Source organism: Blennius ocellaris (assembly GCF_963422515.1).
Source record: "Blennius ocellaris genome assembly, chromosome: 15".
Taxonomy (NCBI): Eukaryota; Metazoa; Chordata; class Actinopteri; order Blenniiformes; family Blenniidae; genus Blennius; species Blennius ocellaris.
This window is the reverse complement of record NC_137664.1, coordinates 26,294,814-26,314,662: the sequence shown is the minus strand read 5'-3', so window position 1 is coordinate 26,314,662 and position 19,849 is coordinate 26,294,814. Positions and strand designations below refer to the sequence as shown.

Genomic DNA, 19,849 nt, shown 5'->3' with positions numbered 1-19,849 from the left:
ACTGCTGGTCCATCTACAACCAAGTCAACCTGAGTAGGGCTGAAGGTGTGGCAGCTCTTTACTGCTGGTCCATCTACAACCAAGTCAACCTGAGTAGGGCTGAAGGTGTGGCAGCTGTTTACTGCTGGTCCATCTACAACCAAGTCAACCTGAGTAGGGCTGAAGGTGTGGCAGCTGTTTACTGCTGGTCCATCTACAACCAAGTCAACCTGAGTAGGGCTGAAGGTGTGGCAGCTGTTTACTGCTGGTCCATCTACAACCAAGTCAACCTGAGTAGGGCTGAAGGTGTGGCAGCTGTTTACTGCTGGTCCATCTACAACCAAGTCAACCTGAGTAGGGCAGAAGGTGTGGCAGCTGTGTACTGCTGGTCCATCTACAACCAAGTCAACCTGAGTAGGGCTGAAGGTGTGGCAGCTGTTTACTGCTGGTCCATCTACAACCAAGTCAACCTGAGTAGGGCTGAAGGTGTGGCAGCTGTTTACTGCTGGTCCATCTACAACCAAGTCAACCTGAGTAGGGCTGAAGGTGTGGCAGCTGTTTACTGCTGGATCCACGATGGTATTGAAGTCAGTATTGGTGGAGTGCTTCCCTGAATTAGCTACAACATTGTCTGATAGATATCTCTTATATTTCAGTTTATTTTCAGGCAGTTAATGTAAATTTGAATGATATGAGAAAGTGACCTGACAACAGAGGGTTGTGGGCAAAAACTGTTAATTGATCAATGTCAATACTGTAAGTGAGAACAAGATCAAGTGTGTGATTAAGATAATGAGTGGGTTCATTCACCTTCTGTGAAAATCCACTTGTGTCCAGTAATGAGCTAAATGGAATGATAAGACTGTCGTTGTCAACATGTACATGAATGACCTTTAATACATTTGTGAAAGCATTTCAGGGCTTATACACCAGCGATGCTCAGCATGATTAAAGTTAGACCTGTACACACATTACAGCTGGAGTGTGTGCTTGGTCCCTCGGTTTACAGTCTGCAGTGCATAGTGTCTACATGTGGCGTTTGCGTGTAACATCGACATGTCACATCAACGCATAGCCTTTACATGTAGCATTTATGAACATCATCTCATGTAGCGTCAACGAAAAGCATTTACGTGTGTATCTACACATAGTCTGTTTCCGTAGCATCTATACATAGCCTTTACTTGTAGTGCTTAGGCAAAGCCTTTATGTGCAGCATCTACGCATAGGGTTTATGTGTGGAGTCTACTCAGAGCATCCAATGTAGTGTCTACGGTACTTAGAATTACCAAGTAGCTAAAAGTTAGTACTTGTATTTCTATTTGTCCATGAAAAAATGTAATCAGTGCATCTGGAGCCCCTGTGAAGTAAAAGGCTACTTCCTGTCATAGTGTCTGTGACGGCCGCTCTGCACCGTGAAGATCCTTCGCTCCCTCACTCTCGTTTGCTCCACTGCTGCTCCTGCAGTGGTGTCGGGAGATTTCTGATTAAAAACAATCATTTAAACATGCCAACCTTGGTAAATACCAGACGGAACATCTCCTTTACTCAGCGGTGAGTCAATACACCTTGTACTTTTTGTGCATTTTGCTTCTTTGTGGTGTCCCGGACTCCATTGAAACTCCTGCTAAAATTGAGCTTTAGCACTTGAACATACATGGTCAGTCTGACCATTTACACTTATATTTAATGAATCCTTTTATTTTCTAGTATATTACAAAGTCGAATTGTTTATTAAGATAATACTTTGTTTTTCTACTTTTGATCATTTTCGACCATTTCTGCTACTTTCTAAAATAAATGCAAACACGGCTGTGGTTCAAAGCCGTCCATCCTTTCTGTTTGGTGAAGTGAGCCGCTCCCGGATTTTTTTTATGGTCGCTGTATTGTGAACTTTACAGTAACATCTTGGAGCAGAGTCAAGCTCTCGGTTTTCAAAATAAAGGACAATTTGAAACGATATGGTTTTCACGTTGTTTATCCAATATGGACTGAGTAGAAACAATAATAATAATAATGGATTGGTTTTATATAGCGCTTTTCTAGACACTCAGACACTTTACATTGCATTATTCATTTATTCCATATAGTTATGAGATCCAATACAGACTTGGAGCCAGTAGGTCACATGACCTGGTAGATATTGAGCAAAATTACAGTAATTTTCATATAAATTGTAATATTTTTCATAAAAACCATTAAACGCTTATTAAACGACGTGTTACTGAACAAGCATGACTAATGACATAAGCCAACACTGATTTGGAGTCAATAGGTCACATGACCTGGAAGTTATTGAGCAAAATTACAGTAATTTTCAATACATTTTTAATATTTTCATAAAGAGCATTAAAAACGAAATAAAAGACGTGTGTCTGAACATTCATGACTAATGACCTAATCCAACACTGATTTGGAGTCAATAGGTCACATGATCTGGAAGCTCTTGAGAAAAATTACAGTAATTTTCAGAAAAATGTGAATATTTTTCATAAGAAACTTAAATGCTAAATAAAAGGGGTGTGTCTGAACAATCATTACTAATGACACAATCCAACACTGATTTCGAGTCAATAGGTCACATGACCTGGAAGCTATTGATTCCTACACATTTGAATGAAAATTATTGTCATTTTTCTCAATAGCTTCCAGGTCTTATAAACAACGTGAAAACCGTTTCAAAATGTCCTTTATTTTGAAAACTGAGTGCTTGACTCTGCTCCAAGACGTTACCGTAAAGTTCAGAATACAGTAACCATAAGAAACATCTCAGATCGGTTTACTTCACCAAACACAAACAAGGGACGGCTTTGACTGCAGTTAGGATTCGACCTGTTGAAGCAATTGAATCAATTAGACATCTGTTGCACAACAACCATGATTTATTGAAAAGAATATATTGAAAAGATGCCTGTTTATGATATGGCTTAGCTTTTCAGCGAATGATTTTGAAAAAAATAAGCACTTTATTTCCTTTTGAACTGTGAAATGTAAAAATGAATCTTCAAATCGATTTACATTGATATGTATTTTTCTGCTATGATTTATAGCGTTTATTTATGGCTGTTTATTTTCTTAACAATGACCAATTGTATAAAGGTGCTAAGGTTATTTTATTTTGTACTTTAAAAGGTATTTAAGCTCATTTACTTCACTTGTTGACAAGTTGTTTTTGGACTTGTTTTATAGGTCAGGTTTTTTTTCTTACTTCTGGATCACCTGCCACTCTCAACCACTAGATGGCGAGCCACCACCCAACCACCGCTGCATCGCGGTATGAACGTTTGACCTTTTTTGTTTCTCGGACACTCTGACCTAACATTTGGATTACATCCTGGGGATTCTTTTGTTGTTGTTTTTTGGTTTGATTTTTTCCCCCAAAATGTGGAAAAAACTTTGCGGAACTCTTTGCGTTCCAACTCCAAGAACCACCCTTTGAATTGAACCCTGAGTTCTGGAATAAGAACATATTGTCTGTGTTTCATAATTGTATTTTGTTGTTGTGTTTATTATCTATATCTGATTATTAATAGCAACTGAATAATATATAATATATACAGCCTCCAAACATCTTTACTACATAAATATATATACTAAAACAAAATCCTTTTCTTTGTGGTAATTATTCACATACTGTGGCTCCACAGCTGGACCTCTTTCCGTGTAGTTTTTGTTGTCACTTCCTGAGCCCCTAGTGCGTTACACATTCCTGATTCCAGGACCACCTTTTCTTAGCTGGGGGATTTTCAAAGTGCGGGAGGATTAGTCCACATTGTGCCCCCCAACCCAGGGCGTCATGGCTTGGTTGTTGTCTCTAATCCGAAGGTTTCAGGTTCAATTCCCATCTCCACCTTTGGTTCCGCAAGGCACGGAACCCCAAATTGCTCCCATTGAAGTGACAGCTGCAGCCTCCTTTTTTGTGTGAATGTGTATGAATGGCTGAATGTGAATATCCATTTACCATTTTCATCTTGTTGTGTTATAGACTTTCATTTTGAAATCTGGTGGGTCGTAATATGTAAATATTTGCCAGCACTGGAGCTTATTTTATATAAACTGTCTTATTACACTTTCAGATGCCTGGTTTAAGAAAATAAAGGTCAGTGGGGTGTTTCCATAAATACATTGTTGAGTGATTTGCAGTATGTCCCACACACACACACACACACACACACGCACACGCACACACACACACAGACACACACACACAGACACACACACACACACGCACACGCACACGCACACGCACACGCACACGCACACACACACACACACACACACACACACACACACACACACACACACACACACACACACACACAGACACACACACACACACACACACACACACACACACACACAGACACACGAGCTCACCTGCTCCCTGTGAATCCAGGTATACAGGTACAGTTGGCCCCCCACAGGCCGTCATTACACACGCCATTGTTCACACAATGGATGTCCTGGCCGCACTGTGCTGGAGGATAATCCCACCTGGTGTAAAAAAGCAGAAGTTGTGAGTGAACTTTTTTTTTTGCCTCGTATGGCATTTGTTCCGAGTTCAGCCTGAATGTTAAATGTTCATCCATAACAATCACGGAAAACATTATTCTGAAGTAGAAAGACTGAGTTAAATGCTGCTCTCTGCTTGGAAGCTTCTCTCCCTCCCAGTGACAGTGCCTGGATGATGCTTTTAATTTCAAATTAATGATTGGAAACACGATTATTACATAACCAGCCCATGACTTGTGCCCATAAAACCTGATTCATTCGGCATCCGAAAGGGTTCCTTCATATTATTGTCTTAATAAGTGCACGTTTGGAAACAGTTGGCAACAGAGCATGTAAATCAGCTCAGTCTTTAATAGAAATGCTGTTGTTATTCGGTGGGAGGTTTTTCCTGATCTGCTTCTATTCGTGGAATTTATTAAAGGATTGTGTTGTAGCAAATGTTTTATAAATCTCACTGGCCTTTTGGACAGATACTGTATTTTGCATCTTCTTTTAATTGCAACATTTACATTTATTTACTGTAATATGTTCACCAAATCCATGGGATCTCATTTTCTGCTTTTGTATTGTGAATTCAGCAATAACTAATTTGAACAGTCCTGAACATTATGTTACACATTATGTTATTTCTAAATTCCATATATCAAAATACATATAAACCAAAAACAGTTTATTTTTGTTTTAGGCCCAATGATGGAAAACTATGATGTATAATTTCTTTTGTCTAGAAATGAGTTGTGTCAGAAAATGTGTCAGAGCAAGTTCAACTATGATGGCTGTTGAGATAATTGGCTTTAGTGCTGAGGACGTAGGAGTACGAGTTGAGCACTCACTGGCAGCGAGGGCCACTGTAGTCCTTGGGGCAGATACAGGTGAACATGTTTGGTCCATCCTGACAGGTCCCTCCATGTTCACATGGGCGATGCTCACACTCATCCAGGTCTTGGTCACAGACTTTACCAGCGTATCCAGCCTGGCACTGACATTCGAATCCAGCTAAGTAGTCCTTACAGCTGCCATACACACAGGGCTGCGCCGCACAATCATCTGCGTCCACTTCACACTGCTCTCCCTCCCACCCAGAGTCACACACACAACCAAATTTGTTGAAGAGGTCTTCACATGTGGCTCCATTCAGACAAGGGTCTGAATGACACACTGGAGCACTGCTGCAGCCCAGAGCAATCTGAGGCTTTCCAACCAAATGGAACTGGGAAAACTGTGGGGCCTTGTAGTTATCCACAAACGGCAGGTAGACCCCTCCCAGTCTGATGGCACCCAAGCAGCCAGTGAAACTCTCTGCAATGGCCAACGTGGTCCCTTTTTCAACCAGAAACTGAATGTTGCCTGCACGCTCTGGAGAGCTGCTGGCGTCTGTGATCCCATCCACCGTGACCAACCAGGGAGAAGACTTGTGCTCCTTCTCAGCCATGAAGATGTTGACACGGTGCCATCTCCCATCTGCCACTCGACGCACCCCATTGAAGATGAGCATCTGGGCACTGTCGCTGGCGTGGATCTCCACCCGGACCGAAGAGTCCAACAGGCCCACCATCAGCAGACCAAAGCCCCACGAAGCCCTCAGCAGAACGGCGTTCTCCGATCGAGTCCTCAGCTCCAAGTAAATGTCTGAGATGGGCTCTGTGAGGGAGCCTCCAGCACTGTACTGCACAGCGTTGTTTTCAAAGGTGGCGTTATACACACCTACAAGACAGGACAGCATGTGTAGTATGACACAGGAACTTCTAAAATAATATTCAAGGGGGGGGGCAATATTACCACTCTTCACAATGTATTGCAGAGGGTTCAGATGAAGAAGAATTAATAATACTGTTTGACTTGTTTGTGTTCTAGTCTTTCTTATAGCTAAAATAAATAAAAAAATCCATTAAATACCTTTGCTTATTTAATACTGCCTTTCGAATCTATTTTGCACTCTTCAATTTTATAGTTTCATCCTTTAGTATTCAAATTTTGGCACTGGCCAGTCCTCGGGTAAAGAATTTTGTAGCAGTCCATGTACTGGAATAACAATAAAGAATCCTTGAATTAACTTTTTTTTCTTTACAAAATATCATTATCACAAGTTGTAGTTTCAGTTGGCATCAAAACAGAAAGGAGCTCAGTGGTATGACACCTCACTATTTTCAAGCTATTGAAATGCTGAAACATGATTTTTGTTTAATCAACTGAACCGTTTGTCTTCAAATGATAACTGAATATGTATAAATTCTGTGAATTCAACAAGGTTTCTCAAAGAAAACATGACCTCCGCTGACTGGTGGGTATTAATGAAAGTATGGATTTGATCTTACATTCATAGCCGTCAGGAAGGTCCACACACTGCCCACCACTGACACAGGGATCACTCACACACCACACTCGGGTTTGACAGGTCTTCCCAGTGTAATCCTCCGGACACGAACATGTGAAATCATTGAACGTGACCATGCATTTTCCTCCACTCTGGCATGGCCTTGTCTGCAAAGGAAAGAATGAATACTTAGGGTTAGGGTTTAAAGGTCAATTCAGTCTTCTTTCAGCATAAACGGTCCTTCCTACAAATTCACTGATGAATATCACAAAGCTGATCTGTCGAAAAAGATGAAGACAAGACAAGGATAAAGTGCTACCACAACTTGCATTATTGCTAAATTCAGCAACATGAAATTTCTATATTATATTGCAATATAAGTTTTCTACTTTCCCAAGGAGTATTTCAATATAAGGAGGGTAGTTTTAGTACAGAAAGGAAGGTTTTATTAGCATTAGTTGCTTAATTTACATTTTTTACTTCGTTTTTTTTTTTTATATAACCCAGTCTGTGATTCATCTTCCAGCTGGAAAACAATTATTCTTTAAATATTTTTAGCATCAAATATATTTTGTCTGGGAAATTATTTGGCTGCTGTGGGGGGATTTTAATTCTTCACTGACTTTTAATCCAGAATCAAACCTTGTTTTATGTTAACTGAGATTGTGCATTGAACATAAGGAACATAGTGATAAAGTAGTTGCGATTTCTACCTTGCAGGTGTCGTCACTGATGCAGTTCCTCTTCAAGTTTTCACTTTCACTCAATAGATCAACGTCCTCCTCATCGTTCTCATCCCAGGCTTCAATCAGATGTACTGAATCCAAGCGGAAGTCCTGCAGGCACCCTTTGAAATGGCCCCCCCACTCAACAGCGTCCCAATCTCTGGGGAGTCCTCCTACGTAGGCCTTGTCCCCGCTCTTTACATCCACTTCAGGAATCTGGCCGATCCCATAGCGAAGTCCTGCGTGCTCAAAGATCACCTGTCTGTGTTGGACCTCCACCTGCAGCAGCTGCTTCTCGCCAGTGGTCACAAATGTTGGGCTGGTCAGTGGAGCAGTGTTGGGCAGCGAGCTCACAAACACTCTGCCCATTCCTAAATACACGGAGAAGTACACCTGACCCCACCCATCCTCACTGGGTCTCCTGAGCTGGAACAGGAGGCCGTCCAGCTTCAGAGACCTCAAAAAGAACGAGACGGTGAAGTTGCTCCCATGATTCTTGTTCACATCATAGGCGCTAAAGCTCAGGCTGTCCTCGTGACTGTAAGTCCATGAAGGGATCTCTGCAGAGGAACAAGCAGACTTTGATCAATTCCAGAAGAGAACTTTGTACTCATAATACAACACAGCGAACCACACCTTGTTCCCACTGATGAGATATATCCATGAATGGGTGAATATGACCTTGTGGGCATGTCCACTTTTCACATGCTGGAGCTTTACACATTCCTGAAAATGTCCAATTTTCACAGTTTTTTTTTAAGTACTCTATATTCTGTATTATAAGTAATTAACCTTATGTCAAAACTGTTAATAATGAAGAAGCTGCTGTTCCAGAACCTTCTGTGAAATGGTTCCTCAGCTTGTAGAGCAAGAAATCATTCTTTTTGAATACATTTGTCCTGCTATGTCCGTCTGGTACAGTAGTAATGGAAGTTTTTCATCTTTTTGTTTCATCTAGTTATCACACAAAGTAAATAGGCTTCTTTATATTTTCATATGTAAAATGCTTCTTAACATAAGTGGCAAGAGCAGTCAAACAACTTAAAAAAGTCTAACTTCAAGTCTGGAAAATGCGGCACAGGCATTTATATTGACTGGACTTAAAATAGAATATTAGTCATCTTTCAGTAAAAGCTGGGACACAACAGTTCTTCAAATTCTTTTGGAAGGACGTAGGCCATGAGCTCATCTCCTTGGTTAAGGGACTGGACGTGCTGTGATCACAGAGAGCAAAGGAATCCTGCTGAGCTCCTGCTTCTTTAGGCGCAGTCTTTTCAAGGCCTCTTCATGCTACCAATAACTGTGAGTGTCCGCAAGTACACGAAATACTCTTGACGTCAAAATCGTCATCTGCACCCAGACCCCTCTGCGGTGGACCGCACGCAGCCCAAATTCTGTGACCAGGCGACCTGTGTGTGACTGCACATGCGCCAGAGCCTACTGGACGTTTGTGTGAGGAGATCCTCCACCTCCCCGTCTGAACAATCACTATTTAAAAGCAAATAAAGAGCCAGAGGGCTCAGAACTCCTGAAGTGAAGCAGAAGTGGAGATGTTGTATTCTTTCTGGGGCGGGCGGGTTTTCTCTCAGTTCTGCGGCTGGTGCTCATTGACAAGCGCCTGTCTTTGCAGCCACCTATGGATGCAGTGGTTTTTGCTTTCTTCTTTGAACATCATTGCTAATATTACTCATTATAGATTTAGAAACATCTAGTTTCATAACATGTTTGACACATTTAGCTCCATATGTGTGTGTATGACTACAGTATATGCATATAAATGAATAGAGTAACAATATGACAACATATGACAGTTGTTTTACATATTTAATTAAATTATAATACAAAACTTATGTTAGGCATCCATTATTCTATATTTACTCAGAACTGACAAAAGCACCATTTATTATAACAAATTCTAATATATTTACGCAAATATTTCCTCACCCTTGGCAAGCTGACACTCATTCTTGTGGCACAATAAAAGAGCTTGTATTAGGAAGGAGATTCTCCACCTCCCAAAAGCAAAGGGAAGCCTGGCACTGCCAAACTTCCCTTATTGTTGCTGGGCATGTAATATCAATAAATAATATTTTGGAACTCTAAATGTGTACAAAGTGAGGTACCCCAATGGGCACAAATGGAAATATTCTTGTCTAACCTCTCGCTGTGGTCAGTTATGTCCTCCAAGTTACCCCTTCCTCTTAAGGTTTCCACAAACCCAATTGTGACTAACTCCTTTAAAATCTGGAGTCAGTTCAGGAGACACTTTGGCTACCAGGATCATCCGCTCCCATCTATAGCAATCATAACTTCCTTCCTTCCTGCTCTGATCCAACATTTTGTGATTGGCACAAGAGGGGTCTGATCTCCATCAGTAGTCTCTACATCAATGGGCTCTTTCCTCAATTCTTGGGTTCCTCTGTCAATTTTTGCTTCCCAAACTCCCACAGGTTTCGCTACTTCCAGATTCGACATATTGTTCAAAAACAGTACCCTCAATTCCCTAACCAACCACCAAACTCTAATCTAAACGTCTTTCTATCTCTAAAGACAGACTCTAAGAATTTAATCTCTGATAAGACAACCACAGTGAGTCTGACTTGGCTGGACAGCCTTCGAGCTGCGTGGAGCTCAGACCTCGGGACTGACCTTTCTGACGATCAATGGAATTCTGCCAAGGCTCTGGTACACACATCACCTATATGTGCAAGACACTGCTTACTCCAGTGCAAAATCCTGTACAGGAGCCACTACACCAAAGCAAAACTGGCACAAATGTACCCTGATAGATCCGATCTGATGTAACAGATGTAAACAACAACTAGCTGACAACATACATATGCTCTGGTCATGCCCCGACCTGTCTGTGTTCTAGCAAGAGATATTTAACACACTTGGGAAAGTCTTGGGTAGCACGATCAATCCCAACCCCCTCATGGCCCTTCTTGGAGTCCCATGAAACACTGACATGCCGAATGCATCAAAACAGGTCTTAGCCTTCACGACCTAACTTGCCAGAAGGCTCATCCTCCTCAAATATATTCATCCACCCCCTCCTACACACAATAGATGGCTACATGAAATCCTAAATTGCGTCAAACTTGAGAGGATCAGATTCTCCTTTCGGGGTTCCTTGAAATCCTTTTACATAATGTGGCAACCTCTTTGTAATGGGTTTTTGCGACCCAATAGCAGCACAGCAGTCACACAGGTACCGTTGGTGATGGCTTTAATGAAGTTTGAAGCCGACGTAGGCAAATGCAAACAGGATATCCAGCAGGCAAAGATCCACACAGCCACCAGTGTGGCAAAAAACTAGAGTCTCTATTCAACCAGGAATGACTGTTTCCAGGTAAATTCATAGGAATTTACCTGGAAACCACCGGAAACTCGTGGTCAATGACAGAAGGCTGAGGTGAGAAGCAGGGCTCAGGCAAGGTTGGCTGGTCAAAGGCAAGCAGAGTTGGCAACAGGATTTCAGTCCCAGAAGTGCTGGAAGGTCTTGCGTACGAGCAAAAAACAACCTGGCAATGGGTGAGTCTTTATCCTGAACCAGTCTGATTGAAAGCTGGTGAGTGGAGCTGCCTTGATGAGGTGGGTGTGGCTGGCAGTAAGAGTGGAGTCAGCAGAATGACCGAAGTGTGTCACTCTTATTGATTACATCTACTTCGTCTACTTTTTTAACTTTTATTTCTATTCTATTGTATTTTATAATATTCGTATGTACCAGATTACTGCAACAAAAAAATGTCCCTTCGGGGATGAATAAAGTAATTATCTATCTATCTATCTATCTATCTACTCATTCAGCGTCGATATAGAATCTGACAATTGAGCTGACAACTGCCCAACAACTATGAGCAGTTGTTTCTGTTCTCTTGTCTTAAAAAAAAGAAGAAATTATCACAGACTATGACAACTGATCAGTAAAATTGTTCAGTTCCACCTGTGAACTTTCAATAAATAAAACTGGAAAAAAAAAAAGGAAAATGGAGGCCATATGTACATACATCTTTCTCACACCAAAACAATGTTCTATTCCTCCACGTGCAGGAATGTTTGATTGTATTGAGTTTCTCCTTCGCTGGAGAATATTTTTTACATAATAATTACTAAGTCCAGAACCAGCATATTGTTTGTTTGGTTAGTTAGGATTCCCTACTTTAAATTTTCGTCCTCCACTACTTCCCACTCCTCTGCTTGTAAGATACTGTAAAATAACCTTGGCTTCTTTCCAGTGTTACTCTTTGCATGCATGACATAAAAAAAGACCACACTTCAACTACTGAGTAAAAAGCTGCATACCACCTACCGTCACGTGGCATTTATGTTGCGAGGGTTTTAATCCTGCAGGGATATCATTACCGGTAGGGTGAACCAATTAAATGTTTGTGAGTCTATTTATTCTCTTTGATTAGACTTTAATATTCTTTCTTTTTATTCCTCCCACCCGATGTTAGACTTAAGATCAATTTATACTCCATAAGAACAAGACGAAAGTTCGGCAGTGATGTATGCTGCCGAACAAAATGACGTCACATCCGCCAGCGGGCTCCTTCTGGACGAACAAATTAGTGTCGGCAGTGCCGGTCGCCCTGGCCGAACTCTGTAGGTGTACGTGTACTGCGCATGCGTGTTCCAGCTCGCTAATTACTATCAGTCATATTTTAATCATGTTTAGCTTCTAACATGGCTACTGACTGAGCACCGCAACTTGGTAAAATGCCGTGATGCACCTGAACGCACCACTCAAGGCGCTCAGCTCCTGCAGTTAAAACCGGAAAACATTGCGCTCGTACAAAAACTCTCTTTTATTACTGAAACAGTTTAGAGAAATGTTTCTGACAGCACAGGAGGCGAGAAATGTGCAGTTGAAAAGTGAAAACGCTGTTTCACAGACGTGTTGCGGCTGTGAGGGGGCGTGGTCTACTGCGAGGGGGCGTGGTCTGATACGAGGGGGCGTGGCCCCTGGTCGCTGGAATATCATAGACTGAGCTTTTAATAGTGCATAGAAGTGACACAATGTACTAAATAAGTTTGAGGTCTTGAACTGTTGGAAAGACTGACAGTTGATGGAAAGTGAGCCTGTAGGGGTAAGTAATAAAAACGAGCATGACAGATCTGTAAGCAACACTACTTGTGAAGTTAATTGAGAGACAGCTAAATTTTAAAGACACACTTAGGTCAAAAACAAAAATGGTGTTTTTGCAAGCAGTCACATGACTCGTGTCACTTTACATAGACCTATTAATGTCATAGAGCAAACAGGCCATTGCTTTGTCGTGTGTAGTTTGGCAGTCACTGAGTTATGTTAGTTGACCATCAATTATTTCGCAAGCTCTCAGTCTTAAATATTTTAGTATGAATATAGTAAATAATTAATTACCTCATATGTAGATACACACTCACAAGCCACTGCATTGGGTATAGCCTGTGCAATCTAATCCAATCATATACAAGTGCTCTGCCATCATTTCTATTTTTTTTTTTTTTTTAAAGCTTACCACATTTTTAGTTTTTGTTGACATTGTCAGGAGTCTGGGTATTGTTGAAGTCTTAGTGAATAGGGGTGGTGTACTTGAGTGCATTATATTGAGCTGTGTGTTCCTTATTCTTTTGTTCAACTTCAAACCATTAACATACATCAACAGGGAGAAATTATTAGGAACAGTTTTGTATACATTACACTCCAGTATGCCGCCACCAGCACCCATTACAACAAACACTACGCAAAACTATAACGTCTGCCACAATTTCAACAAAAACTGAAAATGTTAAAGCTTTGTTAATGTGGAAAATCAATAGTCAAGCTGATGTATTTGACTGGATTAGATTGGACAAGTGTATCTAATGAAATGGGAAGTAAGTGTATATGTACTGGAAAGAACTGAATAAATACCTGGCATCGACAATGGCAGATATACATTATATATTAATATATGCATATGATTTTATAGTTATTTTTTTCCTCCAACATTGTGATTTTCTTTTTTCTTAGTATCAATAGTGTGATGTTCATAGGGCAGAACTAAGTATAGGGGACAATATTAAATGTAACACAATACACGCTACACTTGTATTTTAACATTATCTATTGTGTATTTATTCATGTATTATTCATGTATTTATCTCTACAAGCTTTATGAAACAATGTGGTTTTTTTCCACCGTCACTCGGAAACGTTCTGAGCAGAGCGCTGCTGCAGACTTCCAGGTGAGGGAGGGGCGGAGCCTCACCGCTCACCAGGTGAACGGCACGGCGTAGTGCTGCAAACTGATTCAGTGGAGGTGAACGAGTTTCGAGTTTCGAGCTGAACCATTGATGCAAGCTGACTTGGGCATGCTCACTGTACCGAATGACTCAGTGAACGAGTTAATGAACGAGTTAATGAACGTGATAACTCGTGAGTCACCGTTCAGTAAAGTGACTCGCGGGTTTTGAATGATTCGTTCAAATTCGATCATCACTACAGAAGATGCTCCATACACAGTTGAGGTGTTGACTTTATCCCCCATACAGTAAAACCAACTGTGCGTGTCATGTCCAGAGGATCCACAGAGGCATTGCTCAGTATGAGACGATCCTGACAGCTCAGATCTTTCTTAGGACATTTGAGCTCACTTCTCCATTGTGCAAATACCTTCAGAGAGCAGGGATGGAGATCCTCTCTGTGCTCAGAATGGTGGAACCAACACAGAAAAAGCTCACAAGCTTGGGAAGAGATTTTGAAACAGTTAAAAAAGCAGCAGACATTTGTCAACTGGACAAACAAAGAAATCCAAGACAAAGAGAAGACAGACATTGAAGTTGAGGCCACACTCCCACAAAGGAGGAATAGAAAGAAAAAACTCTGGCCTGGAGAAACGGCTGAAGATGATGCTCCAAAGGATGCTGCAAAATCTTATGAGCTAAATGTACATAACCGGATCATGGACGCTGCTATTGAAGCCATTCATAAGCGCTTTTTCACCCATGGCAATCTATATGCTGATTTGGCATGTCTGGATCCCAGAAACTTTCCTCAGCTGAGCACCAGTGTTCTTCCTGAGTCTGCCCTGGATGACCAAAACAAATGCTTGCTAAGATTTGACAGCCGTGCCATCAAGGTGCTAGAGTCTGAGGTGAAAAGTGTAGCAGAGCAGTGGACCAGGCTATCGGCATCTACAGAGAGAGTAGAAGTACAAGTCGAGTACAGTGGAGGACGGATCAGGTAAAGTGGTGGATGACAACACAGTGGAGGTTGAAATCACTCCCATCAGCTGTGGCTCTTACAAAGATGCTCGCAGATACTATGATGCTCCAACATGCTGACAGATGCATACCATATCATTGGCCTTGCTTACAAGTTCCTCCGGACGTTACCACTGACCCAGGATGCTTGTGAACGCACATGTTCTATCTTGAAATTCGTTAAAAATAGACTGAGGAGCAGTCGCTCACCTGACAAACTGGAGGTATTTATGTTGATGGCCATGGAGAATGATGTCTTGATGACGTTGGACTCTGACATAGTGATTTACAGACTCGCCGAGAAGCCTGAGCTACTCAAAAAGCTGCTCTGCTAATAGGGTGAGACACAGTGCTTAGTTATTTGGCAATTTTAGGATTTTAGAGTGTGTGTTTTTGTGATGGTCAAGGGCAGTGTGATGGTGTCCAATCCTTTATCTATGCCTCTGTCTCTTTCTGGCCCACTCCCCTCCTTGTTGAGGAAAAGAGACACAACCACTTGTCCAGTAGGTGTCAGTATAGCACAGACAGACAGAGCAGACTTTAGTATTCCCACAAGTGGTATTTCAGTTATCGTTCACCAGAACAGCAGCTCCAAATTGCACAAATTGTTAAAGGATTATTAGGATAATTGGGACACAAGAGAATACACTATGTATATGCAAATACATGGCAAATAAATGGAAAGGAGAGGATATACATACATATTAACTTCAAATTCCAAACTGATACCGTGTGTGTGGTCATGTCAGCCTCAATCATTTTTTGTAGTGTTTGTTCTTTCTTTTTCTTTGTTTTTTGTGGCCCTGATCATTTTGACCTAAATTGTTAAGATTTTTTAATAATATCTAGTTTAATAGATATGTTTGTGTTGTAAAGTATGTCCTTGTTTTGAAATGTAACTGTACAGTCTCAAGGAAAGAATGTAACAAGTTGGAGTTTTGCATTGTAATTATTTTTTAATTATTTATGTTTATTCTATCATTTGCATCATACCAATACCTTGTACAATTATTAATTTCTTTTTTATTATTATTTTTATTTTGTATTTTATTTGTATAAACTGGTTATAAATAAAATACTCATTCTGCATGCAGACAAAGAAAAAAGAAAAGAAAGAAGTGGAGATATTTTCTGGATCATTGCATTACATCATAGAACACACACGGAAGTGAGGCCAGAGTGGAGCATGGCCACAATGCTGTGTGCCCTGCGGACACTCGCAGACATTGGTAGCATGAAGAGGTCTTCAGCCTTCTTTCCACTGTGCAGTACAGCATGGCACAGCATGGCACAGCATGGTATGGCAAAACGTACCCAGAACCAAATCTGTTGCACGGTTCCACCTCAGAGACTGTTAAGTAAATTTGTACTTTATACACTACTGTACTTAATTACTAGTACTTAATATAATGAGAATTAATTCTTTGCAAGTTCTCGTTGATTCATGCATGTTTGTGTTGAACACTGCTCACAGCTGCAAGGTTACGAGCTGCGCTCACAGGAGGATATTTTGACTGGAACTAGTCTGTGACGTCTCCAAGGTCCAAAGACCCAGAAGATCAACTTATCATGAACATTCCTATCAACTTTGCTCACACAGAAGATTCACTCTCATTTGCCTGTGAACCAGTTTCAACCAGTCTTGATTGTACCACACTTGCTTCATGAAAATGTAAACGCCTACTCCAAGTGTTTCAATAAAACTGGGCAGCGGAGAGGAAGAACTTCGCAGATCGATGAACGAGCTGTGAGGTGATTTCATTTCTCTGCCCTTGTGCAAGAATCTTGATTGTTTTGACTATTATTTCTCTCGATACTGGGGTTGTCTCTTTTCTCTCATTCTTCCAGGTTGTCTTCCTAACAGAGACTCAGAGTACAGTTAAAATAAGACGCGAGGTTGTGGACAGTTGCTAAACGATGCAGCACCAGGAGGCTGTGACATCTCAATCAGCCCAGTTAACACAACAACCAGTGTGCACAAAAGGGCATATGTAAACAACAATGGGAGGGTTTATTCAGCCGATGAGATGCTTAAATATTGCGGCTTGTTGAGAGTGACGATCTTTACGACCAATCAGCAGACGGCTGCATTGTCACTCCTCCTTGTGGAACCCATACCGATGTGCAAGGTTCCTCAACAGAAGGGTTACCTGAAAGGGTCACAGCTGGGAACTTTCGGTACAATTCACAACTTTTGTCAGTGGAAATGCATGAAAACCCAACCGTACTGTCCAGTAGCAGCACATACCGCACAGTGGAAACAAGGCTGAACACCTCCTCTCTTCCTCCACTTTATTTTATTCCTCATACCATTTGTAGAAGAACCATGGTCCCTCTCAATAAATGCTGGCAGTTGTAGCACAACATGCACAGTTCATTTGCAGGAACATGTCATGAGAGTAGACCAGATGTGTCCTTTCTGGGATGACAGCTCCACTGACGTCGTTCATAGATAGACTGTTCATCAAAACCCACAACAGGGCAAAGTAAAAGATATTCATGTCAGATCAGCATAAGTTGAGTAGTCACATCTACATCCACTCACTGGGTTTACAAAAGACATTTAAAACAGTGAAAAACAGATGAAGAAAACTCCAAGCAGTAAAACTCCACAGTTCTTACTGGTCGTTGCATGTGCAGCATCTCTATGGACAGAACAATCCTCCTCAATCAGTGGAATGGAATCATGACAGAACTCATGTTCAGCATCATGGAAATACATCGCAGGAGTTAAAAAAAACTACCAAAACATGTGCAAGGGTATGAAAATAAGAATATTAAAGGATAATAAGCATTTAATTATTGAAAAAAATATTGATGATAATTTGAATTTACAATAAAAGGTACACCAGTATTTGCAAACAAACAGCTATAAAACTGCTTTAAAACTATTTCGCACCATTGGTCCTATTTAATAAAGTAACTCTAACTGTAACCCACAGCTCCACAATAAAACAGTTGTCTCACAAAATTATGTATTTAACTTTTTGTTGGCCGATAACAAGCACTGAAGTCTGTTTGTTGGTGCAATTGAGTCGGATCAGACAACAAATTAATGAAGTAGTCAGAATTACTAACATAGAAAAGCTTAATTAAATTTACCATTTAATGACCAACTTGCTCTTGAGAAAATAAAAAAACGCTCATGTTCATATTTGTAACACAAAAAATGTTAGTTATGTTTTTGTCTCAGAAAAACAGCCCTGTGTTCCTGATTTACCATCACAAGTGTATTGTGATCATTCATAATGTCTTGTCTATGAACTCACACGTTTAAAAGAACACTTAAAATTGTAGAAAAGTCAATTAAAATAACACTTCATTAATGGGTCATAATCAAATTTGATATTTTCTAATTGTGTTATTTTTTTTATTGAGTGAACCGATGATTTTGTATTTGGTTGTTCACATACAACAGAAATGAAATGATGGATTTGGTCTCCATGTATAAGAAAATCCACAACACAACAAACTTTCTCACTATGACCTCCGACTCTGAGGACACGACACTTCCTATTTGTTCAGCTCTGTTTTAGATCAAATCAGCAAGATTTAATGTTATACTTTAATAGATATGACTTTTTCCATAGAAAGTCAAAGCCCATAACAGTTTCTTAACAGTGTACACTCGTAGAATTAAGTTGTATTAGTGCCTATTGTGTGGGGAACTCGTATATCTGAAAATACTCATAAAATGTCTCATTTCTGAAGCGTGTCAGACCATTCTCCGCTCCCATCCTGGCATCTCTTTCAGGGAAACGTTCATATTTCACTGAGAGTTTTAAATCCAATACGGCATTCATCCAAACAGCAGAATACAGTCACTGAGACAAATTCTATCATAGATCTATCGTGTCTGGTGATTTCTTAAAAAACCTTTCTGATGTGCTTGTCAAGAGAAGATCCTCCAGAAGAACTTACCCTGAGAGCAAGTTTCACCACGGAAGGGCCGGTCACAGTCACAGCGGTAGTTGGTCCACAGGTCAACACAGTGTCCGTGTCCATGGCAGGGGTCCAGCTCACACCAGTCAGTCTTACTACATCCCAGCTCGTGGCCCTGGCCCTCTGGCAGAGACTGAGGTAGGATTGGTTTAGAGTCAATCACCAGGTCTTCCATACATCCAATGAAGCTTGCAGCTCTTGGAGAATACTCCATGAGCTCCTCTGGTGCTCCAGCCACATACACATGACTAAAGGCCTCAGAAGGCTGGAAAGGTGGTTCACCTGCACCACCATCAGTCGCCTTGCATTCCTCCCTGTCACAGCCAGGGCCTTTCAGAGTCAGAACAAGACCTTCATCATCATCGATGTACACGTGGACATCCTGCCAGTCTCCATCACTGACCAAGCTGGAGAAACTTACATCCAGCTCAGATTCTTCAGAAACAGCCGTTGCATGAAGGCGTCCATCCACAATCTCAAGACGGAGGTGATTTAACACATCCCCTCTGTAAAACAGTAACATAGTCAGAATAGTTGTCCGAAACCGCATCTGAACCCCGGGTCCTCTGTGAGCATGGTGCGGCACCTCCCTGTGGACCCGGTCCTCCAGAACCACCTGGATGTGGAGAAACCCCGGGGAGGAGAAGGAGAACGTGGTCCTTGTGGAGCACTTGTCGTCATAGAAGCCGTGAGGACACAGACACATGTGAGCGTGCTGTCCAGCCTCCAGCCAGGGAAGGCAGGTGGCGCCGTTCTGACACTGGTGATCCAGGCAGCCGTAGAGCTTGACACTGCAGTGGTCTCCTCCCCATGGAAGCTCACTGGGCTGCACCTCGGGACAGTGGCAAGTGTAGGAGGCTCGCCCATCTTCACACCAGCCCCCGTTGTGACAGGGCTGGCTCTCACACTCGTCCACATCCACCTCACACAGCTTCCCTGGAGAGACATGAACACCACTATCAGAAAGGAAACAATTCAAACCATTGTTATGGAAACCATTCATGGTTGACTGATGGTTTTGAGGCCTATTAGACAGATAAGATACACAGGCAATTAAACCACAGGATTTTAAATTCATTCACAGGGAGATAAATAATGTTATAAATGGCATTGGGTAAATAAAACTGACTGAATAATTTTTTTTCTT

At 41.3% G+C, this 19,849-nt stretch overlaps 1 protein-coding gene across 1 annotated transcript in view; it reads right to left on the bottom strand.

Moving 5' to 3' along the window:
- Positions 1-19,849, bottom strand: part of crb2a (crumbs cell polarity complex component 2a) — a gene marked incomplete at both ends in the record, with an annotated part of 107,035 nt that overhangs the window by 8,712 nt on the left and 78,474 nt on the right. The window contains 5 exons of the mRNA XM_080510027.1: positions 4,357-4,473; positions 5,325-6,195; positions 6,807-6,972; positions 7,519-8,090; positions 18,682-19,638. Of these exons, the coding sequence (XP_080366153.1) occupies positions 4,357-4,473; positions 5,325-6,195; positions 6,807-6,972; positions 7,519-8,090; positions 18,682-19,638 (2,683 nt within the window). The remainder of the gene's footprint in view (positions 1-4,356; positions 4,474-5,324; positions 6,196-6,806; positions 6,973-7,518; positions 8,091-18,681; positions 19,639-19,849) is intronic.